General features: G+C 45.3%; 1 protein-coding gene across 1 annotated transcript in view; it reads right to left on the reverse strand.

Annotated features, from left to right (window-relative positions):
* Positions 1-20752, reverse strand: part of cep89 (centrosomal protein 89) — a 173174-nt gene that overhangs the window by 151772 nt on the left and 650 nt on the right. The window contains exons 2-4 of the mRNA XM_036981811.1: positions 17162-17268; positions 12697-12852; positions 11932-12136 (exon numbers count right to left, since the gene is read on the reverse strand). Coding sequence (XP_036837706.1) covers positions 11932-12136; positions 12697-12852; positions 17162-17268 — 468 coding nt within the window. The remainder of the gene's footprint in view (positions 1-11931; positions 12137-12696; positions 12853-17161; positions 17269-20752) is intronic.

Genomic DNA, 20752 nt, shown 5'->3' on the forward strand with positions numbered 1-20752 from the left:
CCCCAGAGTTCACTTTAAAGAGGACTGAGATGGGTCCTTTTCTGCCCCAGAGTTCACTTTAAAGAGGACTGAGATGGGTCCTTTTCTACCCCAGAGTTCACTTTAAAGAGGACTGAGATGGGTCCTTTTCTGCCCCAGAGTTCACTTTAAAAAGAGGACTGAGATGGGTCTTTTTCTGCCCCAGAGTTCACTTTAAAGAGGACTGAGATGGGTCCTTTTCTGCCCCAGAGTTCACTTTAAAGAGGACTGAGATGGGTCCTTTTCTGCCCCAGAGTTCACTTTAAAAAGAGGACTGAGATGGGTCCTTTTCTGCCCCAGAGTTCACTTTAAAAAGATGACTGAGATGGGTCCTTTTCTGCCCCAGAGTTCACTTTAAAAAGATGACTGAGATGGGTCCTTTTCTACCCCAGAGTTCACTTTAAAGAGGACTGAGATGGGTCCTTTTCTACGCCAGAGTTCACTTTAAAAAGATGACTGAGATGGGTCCTTTTCTGCCCCAGAGTTCACTTTAAAAAGAGGACTGAGATGGGTCCTTTTCTACCCCAGAGTTCACTTTAAAAAGATGACTGAGATGGGTCCTTTTCTGCCCCAGAGTTCACTTTAAGAGGACTGAGATGGGTCCTTTTCTACCCCAGAGTTCACTTTAAAGAGGACTGAGATGGGTCCTTTTCTACCCCAGAGTTCACTTTAAAAAGATGACTGAGATGGGTCCTTTTCTGCCCCAGAGTTCACTTTAAAGAGGACTGAGATGGGTCCTTTTCTACCCCAGAGTTCACTTTAAAGAGGACTGAGATGGGTCCTTTTCTACCCCAGAGTTCACTTTAAAAAGAGGACTGAGATGGGTCCTTTTCTACCCCAGAGTTCACTTTAAAAAGAGGACTGAGATGGGTCCTTTTCTACCCCAGAGTTCACTTTAAAAAGAGGACTGAGATGGGTCCTTTTCTACCCCAGAGTTCACTTTAAAAAGAGGACTGAGATGGGTCCTTTTCTGCCCCAGAGTTCACTTTAAAGAGGACTGAGATGGGTCCTTTTCTACCCCAGAGTTCACTTTAAAAAGAGGACTGAGATGGGTCCTTTTCTGCCCCAGAGTTCACTTTAAAGAGGACTGAGATGGGTCCTTTTCTACCCCAGAGTTCACTTTAAAAAGAGGACTGAGATGGGTCCTTTTCTACCCCAGAGTTCACTTTAAAGAGGACTGAGATGGGTCCTTTTCTACCCCAGAGTTCACTTTAAAGAGGACTGAGATGGGTCCTTTTCTACCCCAGAGTTCACTTTAAAAAGAGGACAGAGATGGGTCCTTTTCTACCCCAGAGTTCACTTTAAAAAGAGGACTGAGATGGGTCCTTTTCTACCCCAGAGTTCACTTTAAAAAGAGGACTGAGATGGGTCCTTTTCTACCCCAGAGTTCACTTTAAAAAGAGGACAGAGATGGGTCCTTTTCTACCCCAGAGTTCACTTTAAAAAGAGGACTGAGATGGGTCCTTTTCTACCCCAGAGTTCACTTTAAAAAGAGGACTGAGATGGGTCCTTTTCTGCCCCAGAGTTCACTTTAAAGAGGACTGAGATGGGTCCTTTTCTACCCCAGAGTTCACTTTCAAGAGGACTGAGATGGGTCCTTTTCTGCCCCAGAGTTCACTTTAAAGAGGACTGAGATGGGTCCTTTTCTACCCCAGAGTTCACTTTAAAAAGAGGACAGAGATGGGTCCTTTTCTACCCCAGAGTTCACTTTAAAAAGAGGACTGAGATGGGTCCTTTTCTACCCCAGAGTTCACTTTAAAAAGAGGACTGAGATGGGTCCTTTTCTGCCCCAGAGTTCACGTTAAAGAGGACTGAGATGGGTCCTTTTCTACCCCAGAGTTCACTTTCAAGAGGACTGAGATGGGTCCTTTTCTGCCCCAGAGTTCACTTTAAAGAGGACTGAGATGGGTCCTTTTCTACCCCAGAGTTCACTTTAAAGAGGACTGAGATGGGTCCTTTTCTACCCCAGAGTTCACTTTAAAAAGAGGACAGAGATGGGTCCTTTTCTACCCTAGAGTTCACTTTAAAAAGAGGACTGAGATGGGTCCTTTTCTACCCCAGAGTTCACTTTAAAAAGAGGACTGAGATGGGTCCTTTTCTACCCCAGAGTTCACTTTAAAGAGGACTGAGATGGGTCCTTTTCTACCCCAGAGTTCACTTTAAAAAGAGGACAGAGATGGGTCCTTTTCTACCCCAGAGTTCACTTTAAAAAGAGGACTGAGATGGGTCCTTTTCTACCCCAGAGTTCACTTTAAAAAGAGGACTGAGATGGGTCCTTTTCTGCCCCAGAGTTCACGTTAAAGACGACTGAGATGGGTCCTTTTCTACACCAGAGTTCACTTTCAAGAGGACTGAGATGGGTCCTTTTCTGCCCCAGAGTTCACTTTAAAGAGGACTGAGATGGGTCCTTTTCTGCCCCAGAGTTCACTTTAAAAAGAGGACTGAGATGGGTCCTTTTCTACCCCAGAGTTCACTTTAAAAAGAGGACTGAGATGGGTCCTTTTCTACCCCAGAGTTCACTTTAAAGAGGACTGAGATGGGTCCTTTTCTACCCCAGAGTTCACTTTAAAGAGGACTGAGATGGGTCCTTTTCTACCCCAGAGTTCACTTTAAAAAGAGGACTGAGATGGGTCCTTTTCTACCCCAGAGTTCACTTTAAAGAGGACTGAGATGGGTCCTTTTCTACCCCAGAGTTCACTTTAAAAAGAGGACTGAGATGGGTCCTTTTCTGTCCCAGAGTTAACTTTCAAGAGGACTGAGATGGGTCCTTTTCTACCCCAGAGTTCACTTTCAAGAGGACTGAGATGGGTCCTTTTCTACCCCAGAGTTCACTTTAAAAAGAGGACTGAGATGGGTCCTTTTCTGCCCCAGAGTTCACTTTAAAAAGAGGACTGAGATGGGTCCTTTTCTGCCCCAGAGTTCACTTTAAAGAGGACTGAGATGGGTCCTTTTCTACCCCAGAGTTCACTTTAAAGAGGACTGAGATGGGTCCTTTTCTACCCCAGAGTTCACTTTAAAGAGGACTGAGATGGGTCCTTTTCTACCCCAGAGTTCACTTTAAAAAGAGGACTGAGATGGGTCCTTTTCTGCCCCAGAGTTCACTTTAAAGAGGACTGAGATGGGTTCGTTTAATGTGATAACACCCAAAGAGATTTCCACACCTGGATTGTCCAACATTTGCCCATTATTATTTTCTAAATTCTTCAAGCTCTGTCAAATTGGTTGTTGATCATTGCTAGACAACCATTTTCAGGTCTTGACATAGATTTCCAAGTAGATTTAAGTTAAAACTATAACTCGTCCACTCAAGAACATTAACTATCTTCTAGGTAAGCAACTCCAGTGTAGATTTGTCCTTGTGTTTTAGGTTATTGACCTGCTGAAAGGTGAATTAGTCTCCCAGTGTCTGGTGGAAAGCAGACTGAACCAGGTTTTCCTCTAGGATGTTGCCTGTGCTAATAGCTCCATTCCATTTATTTTTAATCCTGAAAAACTCCCCCAGTCCTTAACGATGACAAGCATACCCATAACATGATGCAGCCACCACTATGCTTGAACATATGAGGAGTGGTACTCAGTAATGTGTTGTATGGGATTTGCCCCAAACATGACACTGTATTCAGGACAAACATTGTATTACTTCACCACATTTTTTTGCAGTTTTACTTTAGTGTCTTGTTGCAAACAGGAGGCATGTTTAGGAATATTTTTCATTCTGTACAGGCTTCCTTCTTTTCACTCTGTCATGTAGGTTAGTATTGTGGAGTAACTACAGTGTTGTTGATCCATCCTCAGTTCTCTCCTGTCACAGCCATGAAACTCTGTAACTGTTTTAAAGTCACCATTGGCCTCATGGTGAAATCTTTGTAGTGACTGGGTGTATTGATACATCATTCAAAGTGTAATTAATGACGTCACCATGCTCAAACGGTTGTCAAGGTCTGTTTTTTTTTATTTTATCAATAGGGGCCCTTCTCAGCGAGGCCTTGGAAAACCTCCCTGGTCTTTGTGGTTGAATCTGTGTTTGAAATTCACTCCTCGACCGCGGGACGTTACAGATATATTTTTATTTCACTAGGCAAGTCAGTTAAGAACAAATCCTTTTTTTTAATGATGGCCTAGGAACAGTGGGTTAACTGCCTTGTTCAGGGGTCAGAACAACAGATTTTTTTTACCGGGGATTCGATCTTGCAACCTTTCAGTAACTAGTCCAACGCTCTAACCACCAGGCTACCTGCCACCCCATAATTGTATGTGTGGGGTTCAGAGATGAGGTAGTCATTCACACCTCATGTTAAACAGTATTATTACACACAGAGGTGAGTCCATGCAACTTATAATGTGATGTCTATTCCTGAACTCTACTGCCCCAGAGTTCACTTTAAAGAGGACTGAGATGGGTCCTTTTCTACCCCAGAGTTCACTTTCAAGAGGACTGAGATGGGTCCTTTTCTGCCCCAGAGTTCACTTTCAAGAGGACTGAGATGGGTCCTTTTCTGCCCCAGAGTTCACTTTCAAGAGGACTGAGATGGGTCCTTTTCTGCCCCAGAGTTCACTTTCAAGAGGACTGAGATGGGTCCTTTTCTACCCCAGAGTTCACTTTCAAGAGGACTGAGATGGGTCCTTTTCTGCCCCAGAGTTCACTTTAAAGAGGACTGAGATGGGTCCATTTCTGCCCCAGAGTTCACTTTAAAGAGGACTGAGATGGGTCCTTTTCTACCCCAGAGTTCACTTTAAAGATGACTGAGATGGGTCCTTTTCTACCCCAGAGTTCACTTTAAAAAGAGGACTGAGATGGGTCCTTTTCAACCCCAGAGTTCACTTTAAAGAGGACTGAGATGGGTCCTTTTCTACCCCAGAGTTCACTTTAAAGAGGACTGAGATGGGTCCTTTTCTACCCCAGAGTTCACTTTAAAGAGGACTGAGATGGGTCCTTTTCTACCCCAGAGTTCACTTTAAAAAGAGGACTGAGATGGGTCCTTTTCTGCCCCAGAGTTCACTTTAAAGAGGACTGAGATGGGTTCGTTTAATGTGATAACACCCAAAGAGATTTCCACACCTGGATTGTCCAACATTTGCCCATTATTATTTTCTAAATTCTTCAAGCTCTGTCAAATTGGTTGTTGATCATTGCTAGACAACCATTTTCAGGTCTTGACATAGATTTCCAAGTAGATTTAAGTTAAAACTATAACTCGTCCACTCAAGAACATTAACTATCTTCTAGGTAAGCAACTCCAGTGTAGATTTCTCCTTGTGTTTTAGGTTATTGACCTGCTGAAAGGTGAATTAGTCTCCCAGTGTCTGGTGGAAAGCAGACTGAACCAGGTTTTCCTCTAGGATGTTGCCTGTGCTAATAGCTCCATTCCATTTATTTTTAATCCTGAAAAACTCCCCCAGTCCTTAACGATGACAAGCATACCCATAACATGATGCAGCCACCACTATGCTTGAACATATGAGGAGTGGTACTCAGTAATGTGTTGTATGGGATTTGCCCCAAACATGACACTGTATTCAGGACAAACATTGTATTACTTCACCACATTTTTTTGCAGTTTTACTTTAGTGTCTTGTTGCAAACAGGAGGCATGTTTAGGAATATTTTTCATTCTGTACAGGCTTCCTTCTTTTCACTCTGTCATGTAGGTTAGTATTGTGGAGTAACTACAGTGTTGTTGATCCATCCTCAGTTCTCTCCTGTCACAGCCATGAAACTCTGTAACTGTTTTAAAGTCACCATTGGCCTCATGGTGAAATCTTTGTAGTGACTGGGTGTATTGATACATCATTCAAAGTGTAATTAATGACGTCACCATGCTCAAACGGTTGTCAAGGTCTGTTTTTTTTTATTTTATCAATAGGGGCCCTTCTCAGCGAGGCCTTGGAAAACCTCCCTGGTCTTTGTGGTTGAATCTGTGTTTGAAATTCACTCCTCGACCGCGGGACGTTACAGATATATTTTTATTTCACTAGGCAAGTCAGTTAAGAACAAATCCTTTTTTTTAATGATGGCCTAGGAACAGTGGGTTAACTGCCTTGTTCAGGGGTCAGAACAACAGATTTTTTTTACCGGGGATTCGATCTTGCAACCTTTCAGTAACTAGTCCAACGCTCTAACCACCAGGCTACCTGCCACCCCATAATTGTATGTGTGGGGGTTCAGAGATGAGGTAGTCATTCACACCTCATGTTAAACAGTATTATTACACACAGAGGTGAGTCCATGCAACTTATAATGTGATGTCTATTCCTGAACTCTACTGCCCCAGAGTTCACTTTAAAGAGGACTGAGATGGGTCCTTTTCTACCCCAGAGTTCACTTTCAAGAGGACTGAGATGGGTCCTTTTCTGCCCCAGAGTTCACTTTCAAGAGGACTGAGATGGGTCCTTTTCTGCCCCAGAGTTCACTTTCAAGAGGACTGAGATGGGTCCTTTTCTGCCCCAGAGTTCACTTTCAAGAGGACTGAGATGGGTCCTTTTCTGCCCCAGAGTTCACTTTCAAGAGGACTGAGATGGGTCCTTTTCTACCCCAGAGTTCACTTTAAAGAGGACTGAGATGGGTCCTTTTCTACCCCAGAGTTCACTTTAAAGAGGACTGAGATGGGTCCTTTTCTACCCCAGAGTTCACTTTAAAGAGGACTGAGATGGGTCCTTTTCTACCCCAGAGTTCACTTTAAAGATGACTGAGATGGGTCCTTTTCTACCCCAGAGTTCACTTTAAAAAGAGGACTGAGATGGGTCCTTTTCAACCCCAGAGTTCACTTTAAAGAGGACTGAGATGGGTCCTTTTCTGCCCCAGAGTTCACTTTAAAGAGGACTGAGATGGGTCCTTTTCTACCCCAGAGTTCACTTTAAAAAGAGGACTGAGATGGGTCCTTTTCAACCCCAGAGTTCACTTTAAAGAGGACTGAGATGGGTCCTTTTCTGCCCCAGAGTTCACTTTCAAGAGGACTGAGATGGGTCCTTTTCTACCCCAGAGTTCACTTTAAAGAGGACTGAGATGGGTCCTTTTCTACCCCAGAGTTCACTTTAAAAAGAGGACTGAGATGGGTCCTTTTCTGCCCCAGAGTTCACTTTCAAGAGGACTGAGATGGGTCCTTTTCTACCCCAGAGTTCACTTTCAAGAGGACTGAGATGGGTCCTTTTCTGCCCCAGAGTTCATTTTCAAGAGGACTGAGATGGGTCCTTTTCTGCCCCAGAGTTCACTTTAAAGAGGACTGAGATGGGTCCTTTTCTACCCCAGAGTTCACTTTCAAGAGGACTGAGATGGGTCCTTTTCTGCCCCAGAGTTCACTTTCAAGAGGACTGAGATGGGTCCTTTTCTGCCCCAGAGTTCACTTTCAAGAGGACTGAGATGGGTCCTTTTCTGCCCCAGAGTTCACTTTCAAGAGGACTGAGATGGGTCCTTTTCTGCCCCAGAGTTCACTTTCAAGAGGACTGAGATGGGTCCTTTTCTGCCCCAGAGTTCACTTTCAAGAGGACTGAGATGGGTCCTTTTCTACCCCAGAGTTCACTTTAAAGAGGACTGAGATGGGTCCTTTTCTGTCCCAGAGTTCACTTTAAAGAGGACTGAGATGGGTCCTTTTCTACCCCAGAGTTCACTTTAAAAAGAGGACTGAGATGGGTCCTTTTCTACCCCAGAGTTCACTTTAAAGAGGACTGAGATGGGTCCTTTTCTACCCCAGAGTTCACTTTAAAGAGGACTGAGATGGGTCCTTTTCTGCCCCAGAGTTCACTTTCAAGAGGACTGAGATGGGTCCTTTTCTGCCCCAGAGTTCACTTTCAAGAGGACTGAGATGGGTCCTTTTCTGCCCCAGAGTTCACTTTAAAAAGAGGACTGAGATGGGTCCTTTTCTGCCCCAGAGTTCACTTTCAAGAGGACTGAGATGGGTCCTTTTCTACCCCAGAGTTCACTTTCAAGAGGACTGAGATGGGTCCTTTTCTGCCCCAGAGTTCACTTTCAAGAGGACTGAGATGGGTCCTTTTCTACCCCAGAGTTCACTTTCAAGAGGACTGAGATGGGTCCTTTTCTACCCCAGAGTTCACTTTAAAAAGAGGACTGAGATGGGTCCTTTTCTGCCCCAGAGTTCACTTTAAAAAGAGGACTGAGATGGGTCCTTTTCTGCCCCAGAGTTCACTTTAAAGAGGACTGAGATGGGTCCTTTTCTACCCCAGAGTTCACTTTAAAGAGGACTGAGATGGGTCCTTTTCTACCCCAGAGTTCACTTTAAAGAGGACTGAGATGGGTCCTTTTCTACCCCAGAGTTCACTTTAAAAAGAGGACTGAGATGGGTCCTTTTCTGCCCCAGAGTTCACTTTAAAGAGGACTGAGATGGGTTCGTTTAATGTGATAACACCCAAAGAGATTTCCACACCTGGATTGTCCAACATTTGCCCATTATTATTTTCTAAATTCTTCAAGCTCTGTCAAATTGGTTGTTGATCATTGCTAGACAACCATTTTCAGGTCTTGACATAGATTTCCAAGTAGATTTAAGTTAAAACTATAACTCGTCCACTCAAGAACATTAACTATCTTCTAGGTAAGCAACTCCAGTGTAGATTTGTCCTTGTGTTTTAGGTTATTGACCTGCTGAAAGGTGAATTAGTCTCCCAGTGTCTGGTGGAAAGCAGACTGAACCAGGTTTTCCTCTAGGATGTTGCCTGTGCTAATAGCTCCATTCCATTTATTTTTAATCCTGAAAAACTCCCCCAGTCCTTAACGATGACAAGCATACCCATAACATGATGCAGCCACCACTATGCTTGAACATATGAGGAGTGGTACTCAGTAATGTGTTGTATGGGATTTGCCCCAAACATGACACTGTATTCAGGACAAACATTGTATTACTTCACCACATTTTTTTGCAGTTTTACTTTAGTGTCTTGTTGCAAACAGGAGGCATGTTTAGGAATATTTTTCATTCTGTACAGGCTTCCTTCTTTTCACTCTGTCATGTAGGTTAGTATTGTGGAGTAACTACAGTGTTGTTGATCCATCCTCAGTTCTCTCCTGTCACAGCCATGAAACTCTGTAACTGTTTTAAAGTCACCATTGGCCTCATGGTGAAATCTTTGTAGTGACTGGGTGTATTGATACACCATTCAAAGTGTAATTAATGACCTCACCCTGCTCAAACGGTTGTCAAGGTCTGTTTTTTTTTTTATTTTTTATCAATAGGGGCCCTTCTTTGCGAGGCCTTGGAAAACCTCCCTGGTCTTTGTGGTTGAATCTGTGTTTGAAATTCACTGCTCGACCGCGGGACGTTACAGATATATTTTTATTTCACTAGGCAAGTCAGTTAAGAACAAATTCTTATTTTTAATGATGGCCTGGGAACAGTGTGTTAACTGCCTGTTCAGGGGTCAGAACGACAGATTTTTTACCAGAGATTCGATCTTGCAACCTTTCAGTAACTAGTCCAATGCTCTAACCACCAGGCTACCTGCCACCCCATAATTGTATGTGTGGGGTTCAGAGATGAGGTAGTCATTCACACCTCATGTTAAACACTATTATTGCACACAGAGGTGAGTCCATGCAACTTATAATGTGATGTCTATTCCTGAACTCTACTCCTGAGTGGCGCAGTGGTCTAAGGCACTGCGTCTCACTACAGTCCCTGGTTCGAATCCAGGCTGTATCACATCCGGCCGTGATTGGGAGTCTCATAGGGCGGCGCACAATCGGCCCGGCGTCGTCCGGGTCTGGCCCTGGGGTAGGCCGTCATTGTAAAATAAGAATTTGTTCTTAACTGACTTGCCAAGTTAAATAAAAAGGTTAAATCAATTGAATAAATACCACTTTGACATTATGGGATGTTGTGTGTAGTAGACTAGTTAAAAAACAAATCTCCTTTTAATAAATTTTAAATTCCGGCTATAACAAAGTCGAGGGGTGTGAATACTTTCTGAAGGCTCTGTGTGTATCATTTGTTAATATTCAGTAGTTATGGTCGTTGGTGAGGACGGCCCTTAGATATCTATGGTTAACCTGTTAACGGCAGGCTTCAGTAGTTATGGTGGTTGGTGAGGACGGCCCTTAGATATCTATGGTTAACCTGTTAACGGCAGGCTACAGTAGTTATGGTGGTTGGTGTGGACGGCCCTTAGATATCTATGGTTAACGGCAGGCTACAGTAGTTATGGTGGTTGGTGAGGACGGCCCTTAGATATCTATGGTTAACCTGTTAACGGCAGGCTACAGTAGTTATGGTGGTTGGTGAGGACGGCCCTTAGATATCTATGGTTAACCTGTTAACGGCAGGCTACAGTAGTTATGGTGGTTGGTGAGGACGGCCCTTAGATATCTATGGTTAACCTGTTAACGGCAGGCTACAGTAGTTATGGTGGTTGGTGAGGACGGCCCTTAGATATCTATGGTTAACCTGTTAACGGCAGGCTACAGTAGTTATGGTCGTTGTTGTAGAGGTCCTGACCCAAACCCTTCCTCCCTGTTTTACAGGCCGGGTGTAGAGGTCCTGACCCAAACCCTTCCTCCCTGTTTTACAGGCCGGGTGTAGAGGTCCTGACCCAAACCCTTCCTCCCTGTTTTACAGGCCGGTGTAGAGGTCCTGACCCAAACCCTTCCTCCCTGTTTTACAGGCCGGGTGTAGATGTCCTGACCCAAACCCTTCCTCCCCGTTTTACAGGCCGGGTGTAGAGGTCCTGACCCAAACCCTTCCTCCCTGTTTTACAGGCCGGGTGTAGAGGTCCTGACCCAAACCCTTCCTCCCTGTTTTACAGGCCGGGTGTAGATGTCCTGACCCAAACCCTTCCTCCCTGTTTTACAGGCCGGGTGTAGAGGCCCTGACCCAAACCCTTCCTCCCTGTTTTACAGGCCGGGTGTAGAGGTCCTGACCCAAACCCTTCCTCCCTGTTTTACAGGCCGGGTGTAGAGGTCCTGACCCAAACCCTTCCTCCCTGTTTTACAGGCCGGGTGTAGATGTCCTGACCCAAACCCTTCCTCCCTGTTTTACAGGCCGGGTGTAGAGGCCCTGACCCAAACCCTTCCTCCCTGTTTTACAGGCCGGGTGTAGAGGTCCTGACCCAAACCCTTCCTACCTGTTTTACAGGCCGGGTGTAGAGGTCCTGACCCAAACCCTTCCTCCCTGTTTTACAGGCCGGGTGTAGAGGTCCTGACCCAAACTCTTCCTCCCTGTTTTACAGACCGGTGTAGAGGTCCTGACCCAAACCCTTCCTCCCTGTTTTACAGGCCGGGTGTAGAGGTCCTGACCCAAACCCTTCCTCCCTGTTTTACAGGCCGGTGTAGAGGTCCTGACCCAAACCCTTCCTCCCTGTTTTACAGGCCGGGTGTAGAGGTCCTGACCCAAACCCTTCCTCCCTGTTTTACAGGCCGGGTGTAGAGGTCCTGACCCAAACCCTTCCTCCCTGTTTTACAGGCCGGGTGTAGAGGTCCTGACCCAAACCCTTCCTACCTGTTTTACAGGCCGGGTGTAGAGGTCCTGACCCAAACCCTTCCTCCCTGTTTTACAGGCCAGGTGTAGAGGTCCTGACCCAAACCCTTCCTACCTGTTTTACAGGCCGGGTGTAGAGGTCCTGACCCAAACCCTTCCTCCCTGTTTTACAGGCCGGGTGTAGAGGTCCTGACCCAAACCCTTCCTCCCTGTTTTACAGGCCGGTGTAGAGGTCCTGACCCAAACCCTTCCTCCCTGTTTTACAGGCCGGGTGTAGAGGTCCTGACCCAAACCCTTCCTCCCTGTTTTACAGGCCGGGTGTAGAGGTCCTGACCCAAACCCTTCCTCCCTGTTTTACAGGCCGGGTGTAGAGGTCCTGACCCAAACCCTTCCTACCTGTTTTACAGGCCGGGTGTAGAGGTCCTGACCCAAACCCTTCCTCCCTGTTTTACAGGCCGGGTGTAGAGGTCCTGACCCAAACCCTTCCTACCTGTTTTACAGGCCGGGCGTAGATGTCATATCTGTCTCTGGTGGGACTTCTCCCCCGGCGATCCAGAGACTGGTAGACATGACCATCTTCATCTGACAGAACCGATCTCTCTAAGTCCTCCTCCTCCTCTTCATCATCATGGTCTTCAGAGAGCCCAGGAGAGGGCAAGCGAGGCCGGCCAGCCAAAGATTCTGGCTCTCCGTCTCTAAATAAAGACATGAGAGAGAGATCACAGATCTACTCCTCTGGTATCACTGATTCACAGCTTTGGTCACTGAGGGCAGACTACTGTAAGTGACCTACTACAGATATAGGATCTTCATTTGATCATCATGTTGTTGCAGGATTCAAGGTTTAAAAAGGTTGCTAATGTTTATAATGTTCCACTTAAAAAATGTCAGATGTTATTTGCCCTAATGAGAAAATATAACAACCACTACAAAACATGTATATCATTATAATCCACATAATAATTCACATTTCCTGTTGCTGCAGGATTATTTTCCTGCTGTGAAAAACTGGGTCAAATTAAGATACGACATCTGTAGGTGGCACTGCAGGCTCTTTCTCAATTCATCTGTCCTCGACTCCTCCTCAAAACGTATTGGAGAAGAAGGTCTGAGGGGCGGGACCTTGAGCCTTCTCCTCCAATACGATTAAACCTGACACTAGGAGATAGGATGCAAGGAATCGCAGAAGAATTGATTGTCAGACTCAGTGATGTTGACGGATTCTGAGCGACACCAACAAGCAAAGGCGGCCTACCTAGTGTAGAGCGCTGTGCTGGCGTAAGGCTCGAACGTGGTGTGTGTCTCTGAGCGTGAGCAGTCACTCTCGGAGAAGGATCTGGGGCGTGCAGGAGGGAGGGCGATGGTCCTGCCGGTCAACGACGACGACAAGATGGCGGCTGCCAAGGCAGACCTGTAGTACGGACAGAAAGACGAGTTAAAGAGGAAGTGGAGGATACAGACAAAAGTAGAAAACACATTGTCACTATGGATGAGGGTTCATTAAGCACCGATGGATGAGGGTTCATTAACACACAAATGGATGAGGGTTCATTAACACACAGATGGATGAGGGTTCATTAACACACAGATGGATGAGGGTTCATTAAGCACAGATGGATGAGGGTTCATTAACACACAAATGGATGAGGGTTCATTAACACACAGATGGATGAGGGTTCATTAACACACAGATGGATGAGGGTTCATCAAAACACAGATGGATGAGGGTTCATTAACACACAAGTGGATGAGGGTTCATTAACACACAGATGGATGAGGGTTCATAAACACACAGATGGATGAGGGTTCATTAAACACAGATGGATGAGGGTTTATTAAACATAGATGGATGAGGGTTCATTAAGCACCGATGGATGAGGGTTATTTAAAACACAGATGGATGAGGGTTCATTAAGCACCGATGGATGAGGGTTCATTAAACACAGATGGATGAGGGTTCATTAAACACAGATGGATGAGGGTTCATTAAGCACCGATGGATGAGGGTTCATAAACACACGGATGAGGGTTCATTAAACACAGATGGATGAGGGTTCATTAAACATAGATGGATGAGGGTTCATTAAGCACCGGTGGATGAGGGTTCATTAACACACAGATGGATGAGGGTTCATTAAAACACAGATGGATGAGGGTTCATTAAACACAGATGGATGAGGGTTCATAAACACACAGATGGATGTGGGTTCATTAAACACAGATGGATGAGGGTTCATTAAACATAGATGGATGAGGGTTATTTAAAACACAGATGGATGAGGGTTCATTAAGCACCGATGGATGAGGGTTCATTAAACACAGATGGATGAGGGTTCATTAAACATAGATGGATGAGGGTTCATTAAGCACCGATGGATGAGGGTTCATTAACACACAGATGGATGAGGGTTCATTAAAACACAGATGGATGAGGGTTCATTAAACACAGATGGATGAGGGTTCATTTAACACAGATGGATGAGGGTTCATAAACACACAGATGGATGAGGGTTCATTAAACACAGATGGATGAGGGTTCATTAAACATAGATGGATGAGGGTTCATTAAGCACCGATGGATGAGGGTTCATTAACACACAGATGGATGAGGGTTCATCAAAACACAGATGGATGAGGGTTCATTAAACACAGATGGATGAGGGTTCATTTAACACAGATGGATGAGGGTTCATAAACACACAGATGGATGAGGGTTCATTAAACACAGATGGATGAGGGTTCATTAAGCACCGATGGATGAGGGTTCATTAAACACAGATGGATGAGGGTTCATTAAACACAGATGGATGAGGGTTCATTAAGCACCGATGGATGAGGGTTCATTAAACACAGATGGATGAGGGTTCATTAAACACAGATGGATGAGGGTTCATTAAGCACCGATGGGAGTCAACAACAAAAACAAGTGATACTTATAAGTCCGTGACACTAAGGTTTTAACCCAGATGGGATGAGGTTACCTGTAATTACAGGTTTTAACCCAGATGGGATGAGGTTACCTGTATTACAGGTTGTAGGACAGATGGGACGAGGTTACCTGTAATAACAGGTTTTAACCCAGATGGGATGAGGTCACCTGTAATAACACGTTTTAGCCCAGATGAGATGATGTCACCTGTAATTACAGGTTTAAGCCCAGATGGGCTGAGGTCACCTGTAATAACAGGTTTTAACCCAGATGGGATGAGGTCACCTGTAATAACAGGTTTTAACCAAGATGGGATGAGGTCACCTGTAATAACAGGTTTTAACCAAGATGGGATGAGGTCACCTGTAATAACAGGTTTTAACCCAGATGGGATGAGGTTACCTGTATTACAGGTTGTAGGACAGATGGGACGAGGTTACCTGTAATAACAGGTTTTAACCCAGATGGGATGAGGTCACCTGTAATAACACGTTTTAGCCCAGATGAGATGATGTCACCTGTAATTACAGGTTTAAGCCCAGATGGGCTGAGGTCACCTGTAATAACAGGTTTTAACCCAGATGGGCTGAGGTCACCTGTAATAACAGGTTTTAACCCAGATGGGATGAGGTCACCTGTAATAACAGGTTTTAACCAAGATGGGATGAGGTCACCTGTAATAACAGGTTTTAACCAAGATGGGATGAGGTCACCTGTAATAACAGGTTTTAGCCCAGGTGAGATGATGTCACCTGTAATAACAGGTTTTAACCCAGATGGGATGAGGTCACCTGTAATAACACGTTTTAGCCCAGATGAGATGATGTCACCTGTAATAACAGGTTTTAGGATAGATGGGATGAGGTCACCTGTAATAACAGGTTTTAGCCCAGGTGAGATGATGTCACCTGTAATAACAGGTTTTAGGATAGATGGGATGAGGTCACCTGTAATAACAGGTTTTAGGACAGATGGGATGAGGTCACCTGCAATAACAGGTTTTAGGACAGATGGGATGAGGTCACCTGCAATAACAGGTTTTAGGACAGATGGAATGAGGTCACCTGTAATAACAGGTTTTAGGACAGAAGGGATGAGGTCACCTGTAATAACATATTTTAGCCCAGATGGGATGAGGTCACCTGTAATTACAGGTTTTAGGATAGATGGGATGAGGTTACCTGTAATAACAGGTTTTAGCCCAGGTGAGATGATGTCACCTGTAATAACAGGTTTTAAGGACAGATAGATTGAGGTCACCTGCAATAACAGGTTTTAGGACAGATGGGATGAGGTCACCTGTAATTACAGGTTTTAGCCCAGATGGGATGAGGTCACCTGTAATAACAGGTTTTAGGACAGATGGGATGAGGTCACCTGTAATTACAGGTTTTAGCCCAGATGGGATGAGGTCACCTGTAATAACAGGTTTTAGGACAGATGGGATGAGGTCACCTGCAATAACAGGTTTTAGGACAGATGGGATGAGGTCACCTGCAATAACAGGTTTTAGGACAGATGGGACGAGGTCACCTGTAATTACAGGTTTTAGCCCAGATGGGATGAGATCACCTGCAATAACAGGTTTTAGGACAGAAGGGATGAGGTTACCTGTAATAACACGTTTTAGCCCAGATGGGATGAGGTCACCTGTAATTACAGGTTTTAGCCCAGATGGGATGAGGTTACCTGTAATAACAGGTTTTAGGACAGATGGGATGAGGTCACCTGTAATAACAGGTTTTAGGATAGATGGGATGAGGTCACCTGCAATAGCAGGTTTTAGGACAGATGGGATGAGGTCACCTATAATAACAGGTTTTAGGACAGATGGAATGATGTCACCTGTAATAACAGGTTTTAGGACAGATGGGATGATGTCACCTTTAATTACAGGTTTTAGGACAGATAGGATGAGGTCACCTGCAATTACAGGTTTTAGCCCAGATGGGATGATGTCACCTGTAATAAGAGGTTTTAGGATAGATGGGATGAGGTCACCTGTAATAACAGGTTTTAGCCCAGATAGGATGAGGTCACCTGTAATAAGAGGTTTTAGGATAGATAAGTCAGAATTCAGATAGTCATTCATACTTACATGTACAATAAGTCATCTGAGAGTCATGGCAATAAGGTTAGAAGGAAAAAGGATGACAGAAGACAAGGAATGAGGAGACAAGTAAGGAGGAGACAAGGAACGAGGAGACAAGGAACGAGAACGGAAGAGGAGAGAAGGGAAGTGGAGACAAGTAACGAGGAGACAAGGAACCAGAAGGGAAGTGGAGACAAGTAACGAGGAGACAAGGAACGAGGAGACAAGTAACGAGAACGGAAGAGGAGAGAAGGGAAGTGGAGACAAGTAACGAGGAGACAAGGAACCAGAAGGGAAGTGGAGACAAGGGAAGTGGAGACAAGGAACGAGGAGGGAAGAGGAGACAAGGAACAAGGAGACAAGGAACGAGGAGACAAGGAACGAGGAGACAAGGAACCAGAAGGGAAGTGGAGACAAGGAACCAGAAGGGAAGTGGAGACAAGGAATGAGGAGGGAAGAGGAGACAAGGAACAAGGAGACATGGAACGAGGAGACAAGGAACGAGGAGACAAGGAACGAGAAGGGAAGAGGAGAGAAAGACGTCAGACAGAGTTGAGAGTGCATTCCAAATGACACCCTATTCCCTACATAAACGCACTATCCTACGGGCCCCGGTGAAAAGGTGTGCATTCTATATAGGGTACAGGATGCCATGTGGGATGCAGGTCCGTTTGTTAGGTGTAAGTTCCATATAGGTACCTGGGTCTTTCTGGAGAGGGGTACGGGCTGCGAGGGGGAGGGGTACGGGGTACAGCAGGCCGGGGGGCGATGGTGGCTGCAGGGATCAAGCCGTGAGCTATGTGCCTCTAAATCAAAACAAACCTTGTTAGGGGGAAACGTTCACCACAACACAGTGAAGGTGAGTTGATGAGGTGTGAAGAGAGAGAATGATGTTAACATGGAAGTTGATGGTTATGGAGTTGACGAGGAGGATCTTTGAGACAAGTAGACTGACCAAATGTTTCCAAATATGGTGAACACGGCATCACTTCCTGTATAACACACACACACACTCCCACGGACCACAGCATCACTTCCTGTATAACACACACACTCCCACGGACCACAGCATCACTTCCTGTATAACACACACACACACACACTCCCACGGACCACAGCATCACTTCCTGTATAACACACACACACACTCCCACGGACCACAGCATCACTTCCTGTATAACACACACACACACACTCCCACGGACCACAGCATCACTTCCAGTATAACACACACACACACTCCCACGGACCACAGCATCACTTCCTGTATAACACACACACACACACACACTCCCACGGACCACAGCATCACTTCCTGTATAACACACACACACACTCCCACGGACCACAGCATCACTTCCTGTATAACACACACACACACACTCCCACCGACCACAGCATCACTTCCAGTATAACACACACACACACTCCCACGGACCACAGCATCACTTCCTGTATAACACACACACACACACTCCCACGGACCACAGCATCACTTCCTGTATAACACACACACACACACTCCCACGGACCACAGCATCACTTCCTGTATAACACACACACACACACACTCCCACAGACCATAGCATCACTTCCTGTATAACACACACACTCCCACGGACCACAGCATCACTTCCTGTATAACACACACACACACACACTCCCACAGACCATAGCATCACTTCCTGTATAACACACACACTCCCACGGACCACAGCATCACTTCCTGTATAACACACACACACACACACACTCCCACGGACCACAGCATCACTTCCTGTATAACACACACACTCCCACGGACCACAGCATCACTTCCTGTATAACACACACACACACACACACACTCCCACGGACCACAGCATCACTTCCAGTATAACACACACACTCCCACGGACCACAGCATCACTTCCTGTATAACACACACACTCCCACGGACTACAGCATCACTTCCAGTATAACACACACACACACTCCCACGGACCACAGCATCACTTCCAGTATAACACACACACACACTCCCACGGACCACAGCATCACTTCCTGTATAACACACACACACACACACACACACTCCCACGGACCACAGCATCACTTCCTGTATAACACACACTCCCACGGACCACAGCATCACTTCCTGTATAACACACACTCCCACGGACCACAGCATCACTTCCTGTATAACACACACACTCCCACGGACCACAGCATCACTTCCAGTATAACACACACACACACTCCCACGGACCACAGCATCACTTCCAGTATAACACACACACACACTCCCACGGACCACAGCATCACTTCCTGTATAACACCAGGACTACAAACGGCTTGAGTAAATTATTACACACACACACACACACCTAACAAAGGCACTTCTAAACCACTTCATTCTTGACAATTGCTTTTCTGTTTGTCATATCGTGTTCAATGTAGAGGGGAGAGCGAGGTACGTTGAGTCATCTTTTACCTACAGAATCGCTCTGGAGAAACGTTCCTCATCCAACCTGACAGAGCTTGAGAGGATCTGCAGACAGGAATGGGAGAAACTCCCCAAATACAGGTGTGACAAGCTTGTAGCGTCATACCCAAGAAGACTTGAGGCTGTAATCGCTGCCAAAGGTGCTTCAACAAAGTACTGAGTAAAGGGTCTGAATACTTATGGAAATGTGATACTTCAGCTTTTTATTTGTAATAAATTAGCAAAAAATAAATAAAACCTGTTTTTGCATTGTCCTTATGGAGTATTGTGTGTAGATTGATGAGGGGGAAAACACTTTAATCAATTTTAGAGTAAGCCTCTTCCCTTCTCAAAGCAAGTTGGCTGGCTAACTAGTCTAGTAAGAAGCAGAGAGACAAAGTTGGCTGGCTAACTAGCCTAGTATGAAGCAGAGAGACAAAGTTGGCTGGCTAACTAGTCTAGTAAGAAGCAGAGAGACAAAGTTGTCTGGCTAACTAGTCTAGTAAGAAGCAGAGAGACAAAGTTGACTGGCTAACTAGTCTAGTAAGAAGCAGAGTGACAAAGTTGGCTGGCTAACTAGTCTAGTAAGAAGCAGAGAGACAAAGTTGGCTGGCTAACTAGTCTAGTAAGAAGCAGAGAGACAAAGTTGGCTGGCTAACTAGTCTAGTAAGAAGCAGAGAGACAAAGTTGGCTGGCTAACTAGTCTAGTAGGAAGCAGAGATACAAAGTTGGCTGGCTAACTAGTCTAGTAAGAAGCAGAGAGACAAAGTTGGATGGCTAACTAGTCTAGTAAGAAGCATAGAGACAAAGTTGACTGGCTAACTAGTCTAGTAAGAAGCAGAGTGACAAAGTTGGCTGGCTAACTAGTCTAGTAAGAAGCAGAGTGACAAAGTTGGCTGGCTAACTAGTCTAGTAAGAAGCAGAGAGACAAAGTTGGCTGGCTAACTAGTCTAGTAAGAAGCAGAGAGACGAGGTTGGCTGGCTAACTAGTCTAGTAAGAAGCAGAGAGACAAAGTTGGCTGGCTAACTAGTCTAGTAAGAAGCAGAGAGACAAAGTTGGCTGGCTAACTAGTCTAGTAAGAAGCAGAGAGACAAAGTTGGCTGGCTAACTAGTCTAGTAAGAAGCAGAGAGACAAAGTTGGCTGGCTAACTAGTCTAGTAAGAAGCAGAGAGACAAAGTTGGCTGGCTAACTAGTCTAGTAAGAAGCAGAGAGACAAAGTTGGCTGGCTAACTAGTCTAGTAAGAAGCATAGAGACAAAGTTGACTGGCTAACTAGTCTAGTAAGAAGCAGAGTGACAAAGTTGGCTGGCTAACTAGTCTAGTAAGAAGCAGAGAGACAAAGTTGGCTGGCTAACTAGTCTAGTAAGAAGCAGAGAGACAAAGTTGGCTGGCTAACTAGTCTAGTAAGAAGCAGAGAGACAAAGTTGACAGGCTAACTAGTCTAGTAAGAAGCAGAGAGACAAAGTTGACTGGCTAACTAGTCTAGTAAGAAGCAGAGTGACAAAGTTGGCTGGCTAACTATGCTAGTAAGAAGCAGAGAGACAAAGTTGGCTGGCTAACTAGTCTAGTAAGAAGCAGAGAGACAAAGTTGGCTGGCTAACTAGTCTAGTAAGAAGCAGAGAGACAAAGTTGACAGGCTAACTAGTCTAGTAAGAAGCAGAGAGACAAAGTTGACTGGCTAACTAGTCTAGTAAGAAGCAGAGTGACAAAGTTGGCTGGCTAACTAGCCTAGTAAGAAGCAGAGAGACAAAGTTGGCTGGCTAACTAGTCTAGTAAGAAGCAGAGAGACAAAGTTGGCTGGCTAACTAGCCTAGTAAGAAGCAGA

Source organism: Oncorhynchus mykiss, chromosome 6 (genome assembly GCF_013265735.2).
Source record: "Oncorhynchus mykiss isolate Arlee chromosome 6, USDA_OmykA_1.1, whole genome shotgun sequence".
NCBI lineage: Eukaryota > Metazoa > Chordata > Actinopteri > Salmoniformes > Salmonidae > Oncorhynchus > Oncorhynchus mykiss.